Here is an 18,825-nt window from a genome sequence, read left to right on the forward strand (position 1 = left end):
ATATAAAAGTCAATGTCAAGTCTTGCTAATAATAGCAAGTATGTGATATACAAGTATTCTATTTATACTTACTATTGAAAATTCTATTCTAAGAATTAATTTAATTTCTACTCATTTTAATTTATTAATTTTCAATTATGAATATTATTCGAAAAACCTCTCCATCTTCAGACGCAATGTCTTCTTTCTACACTCGAATCAAAAACTTAGTAGGATTTGTAAACCTGCAACATAAAAGAGTTTAATACTACATATTTATGTAGGTTAAGAAATCTATTAATACTCTATATTTGTGTGTAGGATAATCATTTCTTTTCTACGAACTATATAACTTTAAAATTTACAGGTAATTTTAATAAAAATTTACAACAGCACATCATATGTTCAAAACATATTTTAAACATATTTATTTAATGTTAATCGATATATAGAGTATGTAAATGTATGTATGTGTCTAAAAGATATATTGACTTTGACTTTAACTTGAGGTAACATGAGACAAAAAGCATTGCGTGGTAATGATCACGTATCGACCAAACGGCACCGCAGTTACAAAGGCACAGCACATAAAATTCTTAGAATTTTTCTAATAAACTCTAAAATATTCCAGCTACTAAACATTTGGTAGCAACATTTTGGTAAGTACAGATGTAAATTTGAAACGAAAACCGGTCATATAAAAATAGGGTCAGAAACCTACCTCATCTCAGAATTAGAACTGGTAAGAGTTCAGTTAATTACGCCATGTTATTTTTTACCAATTTTAGAAATGGACATGTTTCCAACACATCTCGATGGGATACCCAAAAACCGGTTGGATCTAGTTAATGATTTAGAATTACCAGACGTAACTGTCTCTCCGTATGTCTGGCAACCGGAAGAATCCTTGAGCAGCTGTTCCTCTCTTGAGGATGATCAAACAGTTTCTTCGGATTCCAGCTTGGCTTTATCCCGGGCTATGACTGATTCTGAGATTGATTACGGAAGGTATAAGAGGGTGAGTAGAAATTAACATTTATTTATTTATACGTGGCCAAATTCCAAGTATTTAATTTTTATGACACTTAAAGGTATATTTCATTCTTATACAGTGATTTATAAAAAAAATATAGGCCGTCAAGCGAAGAAAAGTAGTAATTTTTGAACCAATTCCTTGAAGCCGTACGAGCGTAAGTAAAGAGCGTACAGGAGGTATGCTGCAGCATAATGCTGAGCCAGGACCAATGAAAACCACAGCACACACGCATTACATACGTAAAACGTACCTTGTTCATTAAAAAAAATTGTTATTCCTCATTCTTTTTTTCTTTGATTAGCTATTGTTATGTTCTGTGTGTACCTGCGTTTTCTTCGTAATAAATGTTATGTCTTTGTCAATTAATAAGAGGCCTGCAACGCCCTTTGACATTGAGTGTCCATGGGTGGCGGTATCACTTACATTAGATGAGCTTCCTGACCGCTTGCGCCCTGTTTTATAAAATAAAACTAGGATGGAAACTAGTGTACACAATTTACACTCACAAAATAGCGTTTGCCTTCTTTATCATGTTTTAGTGAGACGCCTCGTTGAGGAATTAAATTCATCCAAGCATCTAAGGGAAACACAATCGATTACCTAATAAGAAATTTCATACATCTACATTTCGTAATGAAATTTATTTCAGTTAAAAAACCGAAGGTTCAGTGACCCGTGGATTGAATTGAAGACAGCTTTAGATGCCTTTCCTCCTCGGTATCTAGAGTCTCTTAACAGGTAAAAAATATAATTAGGCGTCCAGAAATAACAGACGTAGACTGTAGAGTAACAATTGTCATGGTAACAAAAAAAGATGGAACGAAACAGTTTGAAAGACCCACTGGAAATGTAAGTGCCTATTGATTTTTGTTAGCAATTCCTACGAGCGTGTTCTTAGGTTATTTTATCTATGTTATTTATTTATCGCAAATTGTTGTTTGTAGATTGAATTCACATATTTATATTGGCAGACAACGTTGGAAGATTTAAGAAGACTAGGAGAAAAGTTCTCATATTTAACTCGTAATAGTACTCTTTTTAAGTACGAGGATTACAATGCCTCTAAGTTTTCAAGCCTTTAAAAGTTTCAATAATTTTAGTTTTCAAGACAATACATCTGAAAGCACAGAAGCGAGTGTAGAAAGAAGGCGCTACTCAGAGGAACTGCGTCTGAAGATGGAGAGGTTCTTCGAAGAAGAGTGTAGGGTGTTCAGTCCTGATGACCCTGGTCTGCTTGCCTTGGAGGAAGCTTTAAGAAGTGGTAATTTTAAGGTTAAATAAACTAATATTATCTCATTATTAAGCATAAATAAGTTAAGAATCAAAGAACTTCATTCACATTGTCGTGATTTTTCATAGTATTTATTCCGACAGTTCAAGAAACTCTTGAAATTTTTAAGATTACGTAATTAGAGGAAACAATTAAAAAGGGATTTGAGAATTAACTGTTTTACTTAATTGAAGCCATTTCTTGAGTTTTGTAAAAAAAAATACATAAACAAGAGCAAGATGTTTATTAATTTTTAATTAATGAATACAAACCTTTTTGTAGCCTTGTTTCCTCTTATAATGATACCAGCCTATTTTCTGTAGAGAATTTAATTTATCGTTTTTTGACCAAATTGGAGTTGTTAGTCACATTTCCGAGTTATTAGAAGTTTTATTACTCCGTGACTTCTGTCGAGTAAGCATTGAGGACTTTGAAATGAGTATTTACATAATGACTCACTTCACAAGTCAAGTTTCGTCATTATGTTGTCTTATTCTTAGAAGCACCATGTTTATACTTAGCCGAGCTATTGCTCATAACTTTAGTGTAATAAATAAATAAAAAAACTCCATCTCGACATATTATTTTCAAGATGGAATTTATTGAAATTATCTTTAGATTTTTCTTTCGAGGTACAAAATAAAACTTCTTGTACGTTACCCTCTGTAGGTGTTTCTTTGAATTGTTCCATATTAGGGTTGCCTGGAAGAAATAGCTTGTTAGGGATAAGGCCGCCCGTTGCCTAATAACTTATGTAACCTGCTTTTTTATATGTATGATTTTGTATATTATGGTAACGAAGTATAAACAAATAATTTACTCTTGCGGTAAATAATACATCATAAGGAAATCGGTGTCTAAGATCCCATATTGTCATAAATAGCAACTTTGCTTTATTTTCAGGAATCAGATTTGGATAGCCTGCCATAATTACCACAGTGCCAAAGTGCATTCAACACTTAATGTGGCACTCTGTCATTCCCCACAATGAAAAGCACTTGAAACGCCGAGTGAACAATAATGTAGGTGATACTAATACACAAATTTTATTTAAATATGAAGTACTCGTGTACACTAAAAAGACTTTGGATTAATATCAATTTATATAATTTAGTAGCATCCTTGTCGTACGTGCGCAGTAGTAGTTATTGCTACATCCTCCCTCGCAAAGGGGTATGTTAAGTGCGCAGTTTTCATATTACCTTTAAAAGGAATTAAAAAAGTGTAATTCTGTAATAAAACAAGGTATTAGTGTAAAACGTAGTTTTAATGGGAATGATTCCAACATCACAACAACTGTATAAACTGCATTGTACTTAGCTCATTCAATTACAAATTGCACAAATAATATAACTAATAAATAAATTGTGATTTTTAAAATAAAACTTTCATTTATACAATTGCAAGAAATAAACAAAATCTCATAATGTTTGCTTACAAAAATTGTTAAATATGACACAATATTTGCGTGCATTTCCAATTGTTTTTTTTTAAGAAAAAACACCTGAAGGAGTGATTCTTAAACATATGCAGTGCACTCAGCCTAAATAATTACTACATAATATCATAATCATAATATATATATATAGGGTAAGACAATTTTCATGACACGAAAACTATCGCTTAAATCAATCAATAATAACAAACCTTCGCTCATTGATTATACGGTTTCAATTTACATATTTGTATTTGACGCAACACGCAGTAAATAATGCTGCATGAATGAAGCATTTATTAGAAGTCTTTTTTACGTTTTGTCTACTGAAATCTTTGATGAATATATATCCAGTGGGCGTTAGGTGGTAGAGGAAACGATGTCGCGTTTTGATTTTGCGTTTGAATAGTCTCCAACCCAATCATAGATACGCAGTACGGAAACATTACAATCAAGAGGAACGCGCCCTCGTTTTGTATTTTTTTTACATTCTTACATAACCGTAACTATGATTCGTTCTTATACGCTGTTTATTAATCACAAAGAAGCGACTTGTTTCGTTTAGCACTAAAAACGTTATAATATGTATTAACCTAATAAACATCCTTGCTCACCTGCTTATAAAAATTGTCATTCGTTGGAAAGTGATCACCATAGACAATTCCGCATTGATCACAGATTACTTACGTACTTATTATTATGATAATGTGTATCTATTCTCTACTTTCAATTGTCTATGGTGTTCCATAGATGAATGATCACATTATTACGTCATATCCGATTTAACAAGTAAAGCGTCTATTCGCGTATTAACGGTACTTGAAGCTTATAACTATTAGGATTACCCGAAACAGGAAGACAGAAAATGAGATTTGTCAGTCTACTTCATTTAAAAGAGTGCAATACACAAATCAATTCGCACTATAGATTATATGGATAAAACTATAGACACAGAGAATAGATTGTGTAAAATACGTGCTTAAGACGTTAATGACACGGGGTCATTGATTTTCACTATGGAATCTGTACTAAAAATTTCATATTTGACAGCGTAACAATATTCGTTTTTACAGAAATAGTATTAAGAGACAAGTGTCATAGGAAACAAATTCCACCACTTGTCAAATGAACATAGAATTTAGACAGACGAATGAGTTTGCATATAAGCTTGTCTCTGAATCTTAGTCCATATTTTAATTCGTACTCCAAGTTACAATATCATCTTAGTCGCTGTCAAATATGCCAAACTTCAAACAGAAAAAATGTTTTGACAGCTCCTGATCCTAGACTGCCCTTCCTCCTGAGGTAGTCTAATGCGAATTTTACAAAAGTCAATATAAGAAGGACTCCGACTTCTGTTTAGCTTTTTAAATGTAGTTTTTTTTACTACTATTCTCTATGTTTATAGAATAAATACAATACCATTAACAACGTCGTGTTAAGGACCGACTAATTACTAATCTGCCTTTCTCATTCGGTCCGTACTAACATTATTCTTAAGATTACTTAGAAAAATATTGCCAATCAATAAAATATTTTGGTAACATAGCCTTAAGAATTTAGTTAAGGCAAAATAACATACATTCGCTGCCCTTACCATGGACGTGCTTATAAAAGGCAATCTTAACCTAAAATTACTTTAATATAAAGTATAGAGATTTGGTGAGTGAACTAGCTGATTTTTATTGAAGGGAATGACGTTTGGAATGTTCACAGTTATATGTAAAAAAAATTATATCAATGTTGCCAACGTAACGTACTAAATTTTACCATTTATTATTCCGATAACATCACAGCGCAATCTTTATTAACATCGTGCAATAGCATAAAGCCACACTTATCTAGATGATATATGAATGAGACAGCATAACGTGAAACAAATATTATGCTTTGAAAATTTATCAATAAAACATTATTAAAAGCATCTGATGAAAAAATTTTACCCAAGAAAATCAGTAATATAAAGTCAAACAAGTTTTCATAATATATTTTAGTTAATAGCGACACTGAACACTGTGGGTTTAGATCTTACGGCTATGGCTTTGGCTAAGCATAGTACAAGCAATAAAAATATATGAAAATACTAGTGTATATAGCTGTAAAGCGAAATTCATGCAACATGCCACCATTATATCAGACTATTATAGTGCCTAAAAGAAATTCTAATTTCAGTTATAAAATCATTTTACACAAAATATTTCAACTCGCTACAAGCATCTAAATTTTTATAAGCATTAATAACAGCGCCATCTATGTGTCAGTACTCAACAAGGTATGCAAAATACTGAGAAAATAGGACTCAGGATATAGTCACATTTTTAGAGTAACAAATCAAGTTAGCGGTGTCACCGACCACCTTCCACCCAGTCTTGACTCTCGGGCTATCCTACGTGCACTAATATACCTAACGACCAGTCAAAATAAATATATGTTTTAATCTAAGGCATGTATAAATTGATATTTATTATTTCACTTAAGGATGACTCACTTTGGAAATTAATTGTGTTACGCAAATATCTTTGACAGTTTGTCATTATCGACATAATACTATGATATATTATTTTGACTGGAGTCCCACTTAAAGTTAAATTACATATTCATAACAAATCTGCCACATTCTAATACCATACAAAGTCCGAGTAACAAATATCACCAAACAACCTTTTGATATAACCTTAAATCTAACCTAATAAAAGCACTTAGCCAATGTACATTTAAGTTTCAACGGCTAACATTTTATTACGTTCATACAAAAATAAACTGTTAATCTCATTTAAGTAGTGATAGACACGGGTTAAAATTATTATGCATAACGCCATCTATGATTTTGATGCGAAAAGTAGAATACTACATAAATTGGTTAATAGATGGTGTAATAGTAATGATAAGTTATTGCAATTTCGTAGGTACAATTTAAAAGATGGCAATAAAGCATTTTTGCATAAGATAATTTAGGGGAATTTAATCAAAATCAATTTTTGATTATATTATTATTAAGGTAATAGCAAAACTCTGACAGTCGATATAATAATACAAAAATATGCACCGTTAACTGCATGATGGATCAGTTTCAAATAAAGATTAACTTGATTGATGGACCAGATGACTAAATCTAAGATGTAGCAATAAACTTTTCGAAGATCTCGCTTAAACTGCATCTCATATTGCTGAAATTTTCAGAAACCAAATTAAACTTGTAAAACCATTAATTTCTTTGTCGTAGTACTAGTAATTAGTAAACTCAGATCCTTAGACTTTGTTAACAGTACATATTTCGTAAGATAAGGTTAAATTTGATATATTTTCTCTCTAAGGCGCTTGTGATATGCTGATGTGTACAAAAATACTGCTTTATAATACTTTAACAATATACCACAATTTAGCTTTTTACATAATTGATTCAATATAAGATTGCTGATTTATGATTCGTAGCCTTGATTAAATTCAAATAGATAACAGATGGCGTTGTAAAAAATAATCATAATGCCATCTTGTTAATAGGACACAGCTAAACCGCAATTTTATTTGCCATCGACAACAAACATACAAAAATATACAACACACATTCTTTTATAAATAATAGTGCAAATTGTAAGGAAAATAATCACAGTAAAAAATCACGAAATCATCGCAATCTTGAGATCCACATACAGTTATATATAACGCAATATCACTATTTAAATATATACACAGCTAGCAACATTAACAATTTATTGCGAACGGTAAGCAATATTCCTACAAAATTGTTTTGGAGTTGCCATTAAATACAAAAGCAGGCTTTCCGTACCTTAAATATCAACTATGAAGCTTCACATGGCAACTCCAATACGTAAACACTTAAAACACTATTTCTCTCTCAGTTGGTTAAGCTAAGCCTATTCGAGTTACATTTTTAACACCCCAACGTGTTGCTATATCGAAAAATAATTGACTGTTAACTTCATTGACATTAATATTTCACAGTAATTGTATATTGGCAATTAAAAATGTAGCTCGTTTATCGTAAAAATGAATTACAATAAAATTTACAAACCATAGAATATTCTATCTTCATTACAATTTTGATATGTCCACAATTACCCTTGCCAATCTCTGGACACTCTTTTAATTTTATACGCGGCGTCTCGTGCATTAGGTTAGCGTAAAACACGAAGCCGTCAAAACAAAAAAAAGGTGTACTTTTGAAATCTTCAAGCTAAACAAATTCCCAAACTGGTAATTTTTTTGAGAAGTACAAAGTTTTTGAATAGAATTGGGAACATTTATTATTAACTTGTGACACCCGAAATAATATCCCTTAAACCTTACCTAGAGAGTATCATTTCAGATCTTTAAAATCCTAGTTAAATAGCAGGTTTATCTCCTGTCTAGGAGGCACAGATGTGTTCTCCTATAGGTACCCTAACTAAACAAACTATACTAATAAAAACTGCGGCGGCAAAATGCGGCCAAATATTTGTTTAGTTACTAAGAAAAATCAATCAAATCTAGGATCATGACAACAGGCCAGGATCACTGAGATAGAATATCCTAAGGTTCAAGATAGACGAAAATCAAACCCGTCTGGGTTTACCGGGGCCCGGACATTCCGCCGACTTGACGATTTGCTCTTTGGGCCTCACTGGATCAGTCTCCATGAAGCCAGGATTAAGTATAATGTTAGGCACAAGTTCTATTATGTCTTGCTCCTCTGAGTAATCTACTAGCATAGCCAAGGCATTCATAGGGTTAGTATACATACCATCAATGTTAGTGCCCGCAGTCCAAGCGTGCGGTCCAAGCCAGTGCGATAGAAGGGAAAGAAGAAAATTTTGAATGAATAAAAATTGTATTAATATTTTAATGGGAGGCATGCGTAGAGGAATTCACTCGCTATGTGTCTTAGTGATTTAAACAATTTAAAGAGACTTTAAATATCTGGAATTGGTTTATTTTATGGTTTAATTTCATACAGAAATGAATGTATCAAACACTTCATCGATTTTGATTAAGCTTGGATTTTTTCTTGAGTCTTCACACCAAAAGGGTCACTTCTATATAATGATTTTACTATTTCTCTCTCTAACTATATTAAGATTTATCTTATTTTTTGTGCGAGTGAATTTCCCTAAATCGATAAAATTTATTAGCATACCAATCGACCGTAATTATTAGGAATAAAAGACTAATTTGCAATGTAGCAACTAATTGAATTTATACACATGTATCATTAAGGTGAAAATGATCATTTATTTACATTTGAATTTTAATTGTTTCACGTTATACTGTCTTATTACTTTAATTGAAATATTTAATATAAATTATCTAAGCTTTATTATATATTTGAATTGAATTTAAGCTGCCACGTGCGTTGATAATAAATTGAATTCTTAAACTAATTTTATTATATAAGAAATAACGTTTATGAAGAATTCTTTACAATAGATATAGTGAAAAACTGGTCCTAAAGCGATCATAAGATTTGAAGATACCCTGCAAGCTTAGATTGAGAGTGTTTAAAACCTTTTAATAGTACTTTGAAATTATTATATTAATGTTTTTTTTAGTTTTTTTTTTATATAAAATTTCTAAACTATGGAATGACCTACGTCTCCTTAAGGTAATAAATCGATTTTTGGCAAGTTTATCGTATATTAAGCTTAAAGCTCACTACATCTAATCATATTTTTTTATTGCAATGGAAGCATTTTTTTTATCTAGCAACACTATATTAAGACGAAGCTACTACGTTTTAATTGACATACGTAGCATTGGTCCTTAAGATTGGAAACATTATATTATTAATTGTGCAAGTTTATGAATAGACTGTCAAAATCTATATTTTAAAGATTAAATTACAAGTTATTGGTAAAAGTAGGCACTTATTTTATTATTAACCAAAATAGATACTTATATAGATAAAATCTATAAAATATAAAATGGAAGATTTAATTGTGTTGGCACATTATTAAAGTCGTGCAAGAAGTGCATTAAAATTTATATTAAACTTACAAACGTTGAATATTGCTTTTTTTGTACTTCTCTAATATATCTAAGAAACTCCATACTTTTATTGTATCAAGCTATACTGAGTACATAAAGTACTACCTATATATTTTTGACGTTGCAAAAACCTTCTCCCCTATCCTTTGAATATTTTATCGCTTTATATTACAGTAAAATTGACAATACATAATATATTATTTGCGTTTACTTCCAGACGGTTCTTCATATCTATAAACTAATCATGCCTTCTACGAGAAAAGGTACTACGTTCACCCCTGCTACGTCACCTATGTTAATGCTACGAGTGCTACGAACTTCCTACAAATGGTTTAACTTGTAACCCGCTACGAGGCTGTGAAGCTACATCGTAGCTGTGTCCCGCCATCGCTACGTTTTGAGTGAGGTTTTGAAGGATTTACTCTTATATTGTAGTATCATGACTTTAGCCACAAATAATCACCCATTTCTTTCCTTAAAAACATTACTCGAAGCACGAAGCGAAGAAAACGCGATCAAAGGCAAAAATCTACAAACTTCTAGCTATTGTGAATAAAACAATGTTTCAGGGAAAAATCCTGCTCAAGTGTTCTTCAAGTGTTGCCATCGGTTGGTTGGCCATTTGTCCCGCGCTACTCTACTTAAAGAAGAGAAAATAGAGGCGGGGCAAACGGCGGGGCTACGGCCGGGGCTCACCTGAGCGTCGCCACTCGCGGCACAAAACTGCACATGTTCCTGCTGCCAGGACGGCTAAAGTGCCCATCACTACGCACACCGCAGCCACCCACGTCCGCGTGTCGAACGTCTCAGCGCCTTCCAGGAAGTGCTTGTAAAGTTCTGAAGATGGAGGAAAAATATATGTATGTCTTCAATATTTTGCAATCAATATCAAGTATTGGATTTGATAAGAGTCATGCCCTACAAATGTATAACTTTGGATAAAGATTAATAAGTTTAGTTAGTTAATTGTATTGAATACTTTGTTTGTTTGTTCCTTTTTGTAAATCTTTTTAGTTATAACATATCATGTATTCCATCTGTGGCTATGTTCTCGGTGTATTTGTTTGATATTATATGTATTTTGTGTTAGCTGTAGGAGTATAAAAAATAAAAATAAAATAAATACAACAAAACATTCACCTGTAAGTTTTCTATTAGAAATACAATTATTTGTTAAATACCTATAAACCTATTGTATCTGATAACATCTTTAACAACTGCGGGCAATTATTTAAAGGTAATAATCCTCATTACCAAATAAATAATTCGTATTATACGAGTATACGCAGGGTGTCTAATTTAAAGTAAGATGTGTTACTGACATGTGTGGCCGGGTTGATTCCATCGTAAAACACTGATCGTTTTTAGATTTTTTAAATGTCCATGTAATTACTAAGATTATGGAGTATCATTTGATCACCAACTACAATGTCTTTTAGCAAAAGAGAGAAGCCAATATGATTGTTGATTTTATGCTTACCAGCTTCCTGGTCGCTGTATAGGGTGGTGGCAAGAACCTCGACAGGCGGCCCAGGCCCCAACACGTTGTTAGCCCATACCCTGAACCAATATGAGGCATTCGGCTCCAAGTGGTAAACGTCTATTTGACGCTGAAATTGGTTGGGATTTGGGATTAAATTATCTTTTAAAGCTGTGTAAGCGTTACATAATCTGAGGCCAAGAACTAAAAAGGTTGTAGCGCGATTGGTGACAAAATGTTTAGCTTATAAAAGAAAAATTGTTCATTTTTGATTAAATAAAAAGTTTCACTTACAGAGTTAGGGCTTATATGATTAGGGCTGATAGGTTTCCAGGCCTCCAACGTGCCATTAACTGGCATCGCGGAGCGGTACTGCGCTGTGAAGTCAATGATTGGATGTCCACCGTCACCAGCCACGTTCCACAAAATGATGGCCAGGATTGTTGACGCGTGGACTGTCACGTTCACTAACGGTGGTGGTTCCGCTGGAAAATGTAGATTGTAATTTAGTTTATGATGTTTGTCTCATCGTAGTATTTATTTTATTTGTAATCCTACAGCTAACAATTTGTACCAACTTAAAATGAATAAAAAATAAAAATGAATAACATAGTAAGCATAGCTAACATAGGTAAAACAAAAAACACATATACATGATTTTCAATTGACATTCCTAAATCTGTCCCAAATATTCTGGTTCAGAATCAAGACAATTGTTGATTTGTGTGGTTTTAGTCTCAAAACAGTTAAGCCGCCATGGCCATCTTGGAGACCACACAAACACATTTAATATGTTACGTATTCGTTCCTCGTTTCAGTTTACATAGGAAAACTTTTATTTCTGCGAAGTTTGATACATTTCACAGCGCTCAAGTCAGGTCACTTGAAGACGCGAATTATTTCCGTATATTAAACCCAAAATGTTTGTAAGATGCGATGATTTATTTAACTGTACATTATTCATGTGATCCGTGATTGAAAAACATTCGTTCAAATTGTATTTAGTACAGCTAATTGTTGATACCTACTAATTTAATTTGAAATCCCTTGAAATTCAAAATTTTAGCAAACTACGATACAGTAAGTTCTTACAGTAAGTAAGAAATAGTATCTGGTTATAAATCTAGATTAAATTCATTCCAAAATAAAATGCAACACCAAATATAGATGCAGTAAACATAAGCTCAGTGCATCGTTGTAATGAACACTGTATCGATGTTTTCTCTATGAGTTCTAGATAGTGTGCACAAGGGACACTATTCAGTACAGTAAGTTTTTATAATGTTAATGTGAGCAATCCAATGGTAATCATTTATACTCCTGATTAGCAAGCATAAGCATCATTTGTAAATAGAAAAACCACAATAAACTATTTTGTTTGACTAAAATTTAGCAGCCGCCTCATGTTGGCGATAAGCATCTTCAACAAAAATTGTTATATATCTGACGTATATGAAACCAAAATTATACACGCGTGGCTAGTACCAGCTATTAAATTCTTATTACAATATGATGGAAGCATTCATGACTTAATTTCCACTGTTGTCTGTATATTCTTAATTATGTCGCTTAAGCCTTTGTGTATTTAAAATAATACTTTCGTGGTTTGTTGTGTGCACCTAGAGGTTTCCTACCGAAAGACAGTTTTTAGAAACCAGTAAGAGGGGAGGATCGTCACCTTATTACTTTATTTATTTGTATTTTTTTATTATTATGTTGTTGGCGCAAAGAAGCGTACTGCTCTCGTGTCAATGGAGCGAGAGAGACTGTCTAGTGAAACAAACGTATGCCCGAAGAACTCGTAAAATATAGAATATTTAATAAGTTAGTTACACCTTTCGGCCAATAATGTGATGTAATTTAATTAATTTTTGGCTCCATCATGTTTGAATAAAAACGGAATTAGACAAAGTTTAGAGGTGACTTTGTAATTTTTTTGTAGTGTATTTTTAATAAGAGCCAATTGAAATTGTTCTGAAGGACCAATACATATTTATTATTTTTAGTTCAAAATTTACATACTTAGATAAAATCTAAAAATCTAATCTACTATACGGCATTTGGTTAATGCCCGCTTTTAAGAAACGCCAAAAGATAGGCCAGGGTAGGTTGGTGGACCAACTACGGACAAAAATATTATTCAAAGAACAGAAAATCCTAAGCAAGAACGTAAGAATAGATGGAGAAAACAAAGAGGAAACTTAATCATTAATGCCAAGCATCCATCTCAGTGTAATCTATCTGTGATAGGATAAAGATACTACAGAATTTGTGAGTTTGGTGAACCACAAATATCAATAATAAATGTACTCAAAGTTATTAAGAAATCAATTTGCTTTTCAATGAAATAAAACTCAATGATACTTTGATAATCCAAGGAGCTGTTTGCTGAGGTGTATCGATCCGATGGGTATCGCTAAAGGGGCATAGGGGTGATGCAAATTCACGTCAGACACGCAAACGTATACATTTGCATTAGTTTCAAAGTGAATAGTCAAAAAGTTTATATATTATCACGCCTATTTCATGAATGGGCAGACTACAAATTCCTTGCTATGGTCCTGATATCTTCGCTTCATTTATTTTCATAACATTCACCATGCATGCTCGTCGGTTTTATAACCGTATACTTTTAACATTTTATCATGTAATGGGAGGTAATCGGGCAGGGGTTTCAAGTGATACTGCCGCCCATGGAAACATTGCCGGAAGGATCGCAAGCGAGTTGCCAGCCTTTTCAGAATTAGTGCGCTCTTTTTTTGAAGGACTTTAAGTCAAACATCTAAAAGCCAAAACTCAGCTGCAGGTATTAGTCCGAAGAACTTCTCTGAACACTCTGCATGTAAATGCGGTAGAACATGCAGATACTCGTCCCTTCTCTAATACCACCTTTATTTGGGCCAGGTATGTACGATAAGGCCTAGCCAACCCGATTTTAAATAACGATAGATATGTCCATAAAAAATATTTGAACTAATTGTTAAAAAATCTACTGTTTTTTTTTTAATTTTTGACTTGTGTCAATACATAGTTACCGATATCATAAGTAAATTTTGAATTAACTGGTACTCAATTTAGTATGGAGAACAAGAGCAGTATTTAAAAGCAATGTCATCGTTAAATAAAAGGTAAAAAAACCGTCTGGCAAAAATTACTACACATGTAATATCTAAATAATATTTTTTTCACTATTTCAGTAAGCTATATTTGAAGTTTCAGAATGGTAGCTATAGTTCTTTGATACCCTTTTATCGAAAAACCCTCAGTTCTCTTCAAATATTGACCCTCGTTCAGCGAGAATTTTAATTACATTAATGGACGTCCATTTATATCTCCATGGCAACGGGAGGTAGCGTAGACGTAATGTAAACAGCATTTTCGAGGACAGATGCAAGTCGCTTCGAAAGGCGATATTATACGTGTGTGAAGGAATAAATGTTTATACATGAGACTTAATATCGAATTCAATGCCGACATTTATAGGGTTTTGCTTTTATTGGAGTTTTTATTAACTATAGATACAAAACCTCTGGTCGTAATAATAAAAAATATGTATAGTATTCCAATTCGACTCAGGGTCCTTCCAGACTACACTTTAAGTGCCATGAGCATAAGTTCAGTGGCATTTAAAGTGTCCTAACAAAAAAATTGTTAAAACAAAAAACTTGGCGATTAAAAGAGTGTCGAAGAGTTTATTGCCAGTTTTTGTTGTCCCTTCTACGCCCTTAATTTGAGAACTGGCAATAAATTAAGAATTTAATAAGTATTTCTTCTGGACGTTCATAAGTGTACATTGTATTACCTAAAATAATGATGATTATGACGATTTTGAATTTGTTTGTGTGTGTATCATTGAACTTCCAGCCCGTTTGCCCCCTGTTTTTTTTAAATATATAGGTATATCATCTATGTTGAATTTAAATTGGTAACATACAATCAAACAAGCAGTATCAGAAGAAGCAGAATCATATTTACACAGATGAAAACTGGTTAATACAATCCAGTCCAATCACAGACACGCAATAGAACCTCTGTATGACAAAGAAGGGTACAAGTTTAGAACAATTCGTATAGACATTAATATAATTGCCATTATTACGCAAGAAAACGCTTTCCTTTGATTCTTTTTAGTCTTTAAGGATTTTGATTGTATACAGTTGTATACTAATATAATCGGTATTATACCAGAGGTAACCGGTTCGTTAATTTATATTTATTACTCTTAACCAAAACTGGTACTGGTCGACATTAAAGTACAAGTGCGAATCTTTGACACACAAGAGCATATGAACAAACTGTAGTTATCATGTTAGGATAATATTTAGAAACGACATACGCTAATACGATACCCGGACGTCAAATACTAATTAAATTCTGCGCAACACATAAATTATTTGGAACATAAAAGTTCCGAATAAGATACTTGGCATTTCATGACGAATAGCGCTATCTGACAGTCGTGAAGCGCAACAAACACTAGTTTATCCTACCAATAAGTAAGAAATAGCTTATTTGGAACTTATCCGTACATTGTGAAACAGACCCTCTGAATGTCAAATTAATAAAGAAGTTTATTCTTGATAAACATAAATGACTCTTACTTGGGAAAAAATATTTAAAACCGAAAAAGAACTCATACTCATATTTAGTCGAGAAAACATATAGATAGAGTTTCTACCTATCTTTATGGCCGATGATAGCCGATAAGGTTGTAATTAAGTATCTAATATAATAGATCAGCCGGGACCTTTGATTTTGGTCAATATAACAGGAATATTTTTCCAAACGATGTCGTCGTAAACGGGTTTTGACTGTATATATATTAGAAAATCGTACGTTATTACTGCGTCAAAGTGTAATCAAAAAACTCTGCAGACGTATTCTGGACGGGTCCACTGCTCATATTATCCATATCTCATGAGGCGAGCTGTTGTCTCTCTCGCTCCATATTTTTCAAACTTACTTACCAACCTAACTGATGCTGCTCGAGACAGACCAACATACAGAGGTCAAAACATTCTTTTTAAGAACAGGAGGCAATCACTTAACATCAGATGAGCCTCACATAAAAAAAAAACAGATAAGTTTTTTTATTTATATAAGTAACTGAATTGCAGTTAAATTCGCCAGCAAATTGATAACAAAATTAACGTAAACTGATACAATGAGGGCGGACACGTCCAATCATTTTAAACGTAATCCGATACACAACGGGTAGCTCTGTCAACTTAATAACGTAACAGCAATTAGGGAATGTAAATGCACAATGTCTAAAGTATTTTTAAGCTATTGCATAGCTTTTATCGCGGGCCTTGAGCGTGGGGACCGCATCTAGAAATTCCGTAACGAAAAAAACGTAACACCCCCCCCCTCCGACCACCAAACTGTTTGATATTAAAATAAGCGATATTAAAAGTAGCCCTCTTTTTTTTTTTTTTTTTAATTTTGTCTAAATTAACCAAAACTTGCACGAGTTGAGATTCTTTACCTACCTCGACCATTAAAAGCACGCAGAGATGGATGATTAATAACGAATTGGCATGACTCACACACACTCTTAAACACACAGTGAGTACGCACACACACCTATTTAAATTCAAATTTAGGTAGGTCACTTATGAAAGTCAATAAAGAAATACATATTTAATGCTTATTTTTACATTTACTGCCAGTTCTCAAATCAAAGGCGTGGAACGAACGAGAAGAACTGGCAATTCATTCTCCGCCACTCTCTTTAATCGCCAACATCTTTATTTTACAAAATGTTTGTAAGGAGCTGCAACCATTACACCACGTTCTATAAGATATCTTTAAATAATTACCAAAAAATAAAAAAATTAAAGATTTGTCGTCTATTAGCAGTAGGCTTGGTGAAATAGGAGCACGCACTTACATTCTCGCTGAAACAACATGCAAATGCATAGTCGAAATAACTAATTCGCATACTTATACATTCACGCATACTAAAGGTCTAACATGACTTGCTTGAATAGATGTATTACCTATTTACCTACTAAGACTACTAATTTTTTTTTAAACATACACCGTTTGGTGGGAAATGGAATGGGTTGGAGAAATTCTCTAGTTAACCCATAACACGGCTTTTTGTACAGACAAGCGATAGGTGAATTTTGTCACAACTATATTTCTGTCATAAAGATAAGAAGATGTTATTACAAATATAAATAGGTTTTCAAAATCAAGAAAAAAATCAGTAATGCTCTACTGTAGTCGTCTTGCTCACTTTTTCTAACAAATTCTAATATATTAATAAGATTAGCGTCTAAATTCTTAAAAAAACCTTTTTTCCATTACGGTTTCTGTTAATCGAAGGTTATACCAGATATAAACCAATCAAAGGGAACGTTCCATCGGTAATGGTACAGCACGTGTCGGTATGACAAAGACTGAATAATACAATTACTGTATGCCAGAGCGAGACATTTGCCGCCGTTTGAACCGCGTTTTATGCACTCCCTTGTGTATCGGGCGAAACATTACGTCAATCGGTCATACCTATATTGACTTTCGTTTTTTTCAGTATTTCCACATTATACGAAACAACACATAGAACAATACACAACTTTGAACTTTGAACATTTTATGCTAAGTACGTCAAGTTAGTTTATTTCGCATTAACATTGATACTCATACTCTCTCAAAAATATATAATAATATATAAATAAGATAAAGTTCCACCTGGATATCGTATTATAATAGTCACCCAGTCTTTGAAACAAATTGTATCACGTCTGACACTATTAACACTGCACTTGGAGCTTAATTAAAATCTCTCACCAATTGAGTGAACGAGCTTTCGCGCCTTCAAAGAACTATGTTTGTTTTTCACTTTTTCTTTTGCTACACAATTATTTGAGTTAATGGGCTTTTGACGTCGAATTATCAAACCACAATTAATTGGTAATATTTTAATAATGTAATCATTATGTTATATTAGATTAGGCAACGTTTTACATTCATAGTAAAAATTTAAAAAGCACGTTTGAGCATATCTATAGACGGCTATTATTTTATTAGAAAATAAAGAAATGAATTGGGTCTTCATTAATCAGTAGTAATTCTGGAATTTCTTAATTATTGAATCTCATCCCATTTGATAGGCTTCCTCAACGCCAGACTTGGCCAATTTATATGTCAATACTACAATAATTAAGTAAAGTGCAAAAAGTTCTATCTTATAAATAGCTTAAAATACTTTGAATAATACAATTGTTTTCACTTTAAAAAATGTCCAATTACACGATAATGTCGCTTCAATCAGATGTGTAACGAGCCATGAGGATTACCGAAGTAATGAAGATTGATATCTTTGACATTATTTTCCGTATGTTTCTATCATACTCCGAGGTTCATATGACGTAAGACTACCATCCGTATACATCTCAATTGGCTTGCGTTGACTAACATGAGAAAGTAAAAATTAAAAATAAATTAGTTTTTAATTAATTAATTACTATTAATTGCAGCAGGCTTATGATGGCAGAGGTTGTTTTTATAAGTTCACGATATTGTTTTAGCTTATAAAAAATTGTTTTATCTAAATAACAGATGAGCGTATATTTTTCTAATCCCGGATCTTAGACTACCACCGCCGATGGACACTCTTAATGCCAGTGGGGTCG

At 32.8% G+C, this 18,825-nt stretch overlaps 2 protein-coding genes across 3 annotated transcripts in view; one reads left to right on the plus strand and one right to left on the minus strand.

The window, feature by feature from the left end:
• Positions 1 to 516: 516 nt before the first annotated feature.
• Positions 517 to 3,514, plus strand: LOC110997180. Of its 2 annotated transcripts, none has more exons than XM_022265220.2 (5): positions 517 to 638; positions 768 to 997; positions 1,665 to 1,753; positions 2,116 to 2,287; positions 3,189 to 3,514. In XM_022265220.2, the coding sequence occupies exons 2-5, from the start codon at positions 770 to 772 to the stop codon at positions 3,213 to 3,215; spliced, it is 516 nt and encodes a 171-aa protein (XP_022120912.2). In that variant the 5' UTR covers positions 517 to 638; positions 768 to 769; the 3' UTR covers positions 3,216 to 3,514. The 2 variants fall into 2 exon arrangements, with proteins under 2 accessions (XP_022120912.2, XP_022120913.2); XM_022265221.2 differs by having other exon boundaries at positions 2,116 to 2,276.
• A 552-nt stretch (positions 3,515 to 4,066) lies between these two features.
• The window catches only part of LOC110997179 (Down syndrome cell adhesion molecule-like protein 1 homolog), a 39,551-nt gene continuing 24,792 nt past the window's right edge, over positions 4,067 to 18,825 (minus strand). The window contains exons 4-7 of the mRNA XM_022265219.2: positions 11,477 to 11,667; positions 11,183 to 11,312; positions 10,399 to 10,539; positions 4,067 to 8,419 (exon numbers count right to left, since the gene is read on the minus strand). Coding sequence (XP_022120911.1) covers positions 8,274 to 8,419; positions 10,399 to 10,539; positions 11,183 to 11,312; positions 11,477 to 11,667 — 608 coding nt within the window. The 3' untranslated portion in view covers positions 4,067 to 8,273. The remainder of the gene's footprint in view (positions 8,420 to 10,398; positions 10,540 to 11,182; positions 11,313 to 11,476; positions 11,668 to 18,825) is intronic.

This window comes from Pieris rapae, chromosome 4 (genome assembly GCF_905147795.1).
Source record: "Pieris rapae chromosome 4, ilPieRapa1.1, whole genome shotgun sequence".
Lineage (NCBI taxonomy): Eukaryota > Metazoa > Arthropoda > Insecta > Lepidoptera > Pieridae > Pieris > Pieris rapae.

What these genes read in the sequence shown, in the direction of transcription:
- LOC110997180 (XM_022265220.2), top strand. Translation starts at nt 770, where the DNA reads ATGGACATGTTTCCAACACATCTCGATGGGATACCCAAAAACCGGTTG. An exon ending in ATTACGGAAGGTATAAGAGG is followed by an intron (nt 998 to 1,664) that starts GTGAGTAGAAAT and finishes AATTTATTTCAG; the next exon opens with TTAAAAAACCGAAGGTTCAG. An exon ending in TAAGAAGTGGTAATTTTAAG is followed by an intron (nt 2,288 to 3,188) that starts GTTAAATAAACT and finishes CTTTATTTTCAG; the next exon opens with GAATCAGATTTGGATAGCCT.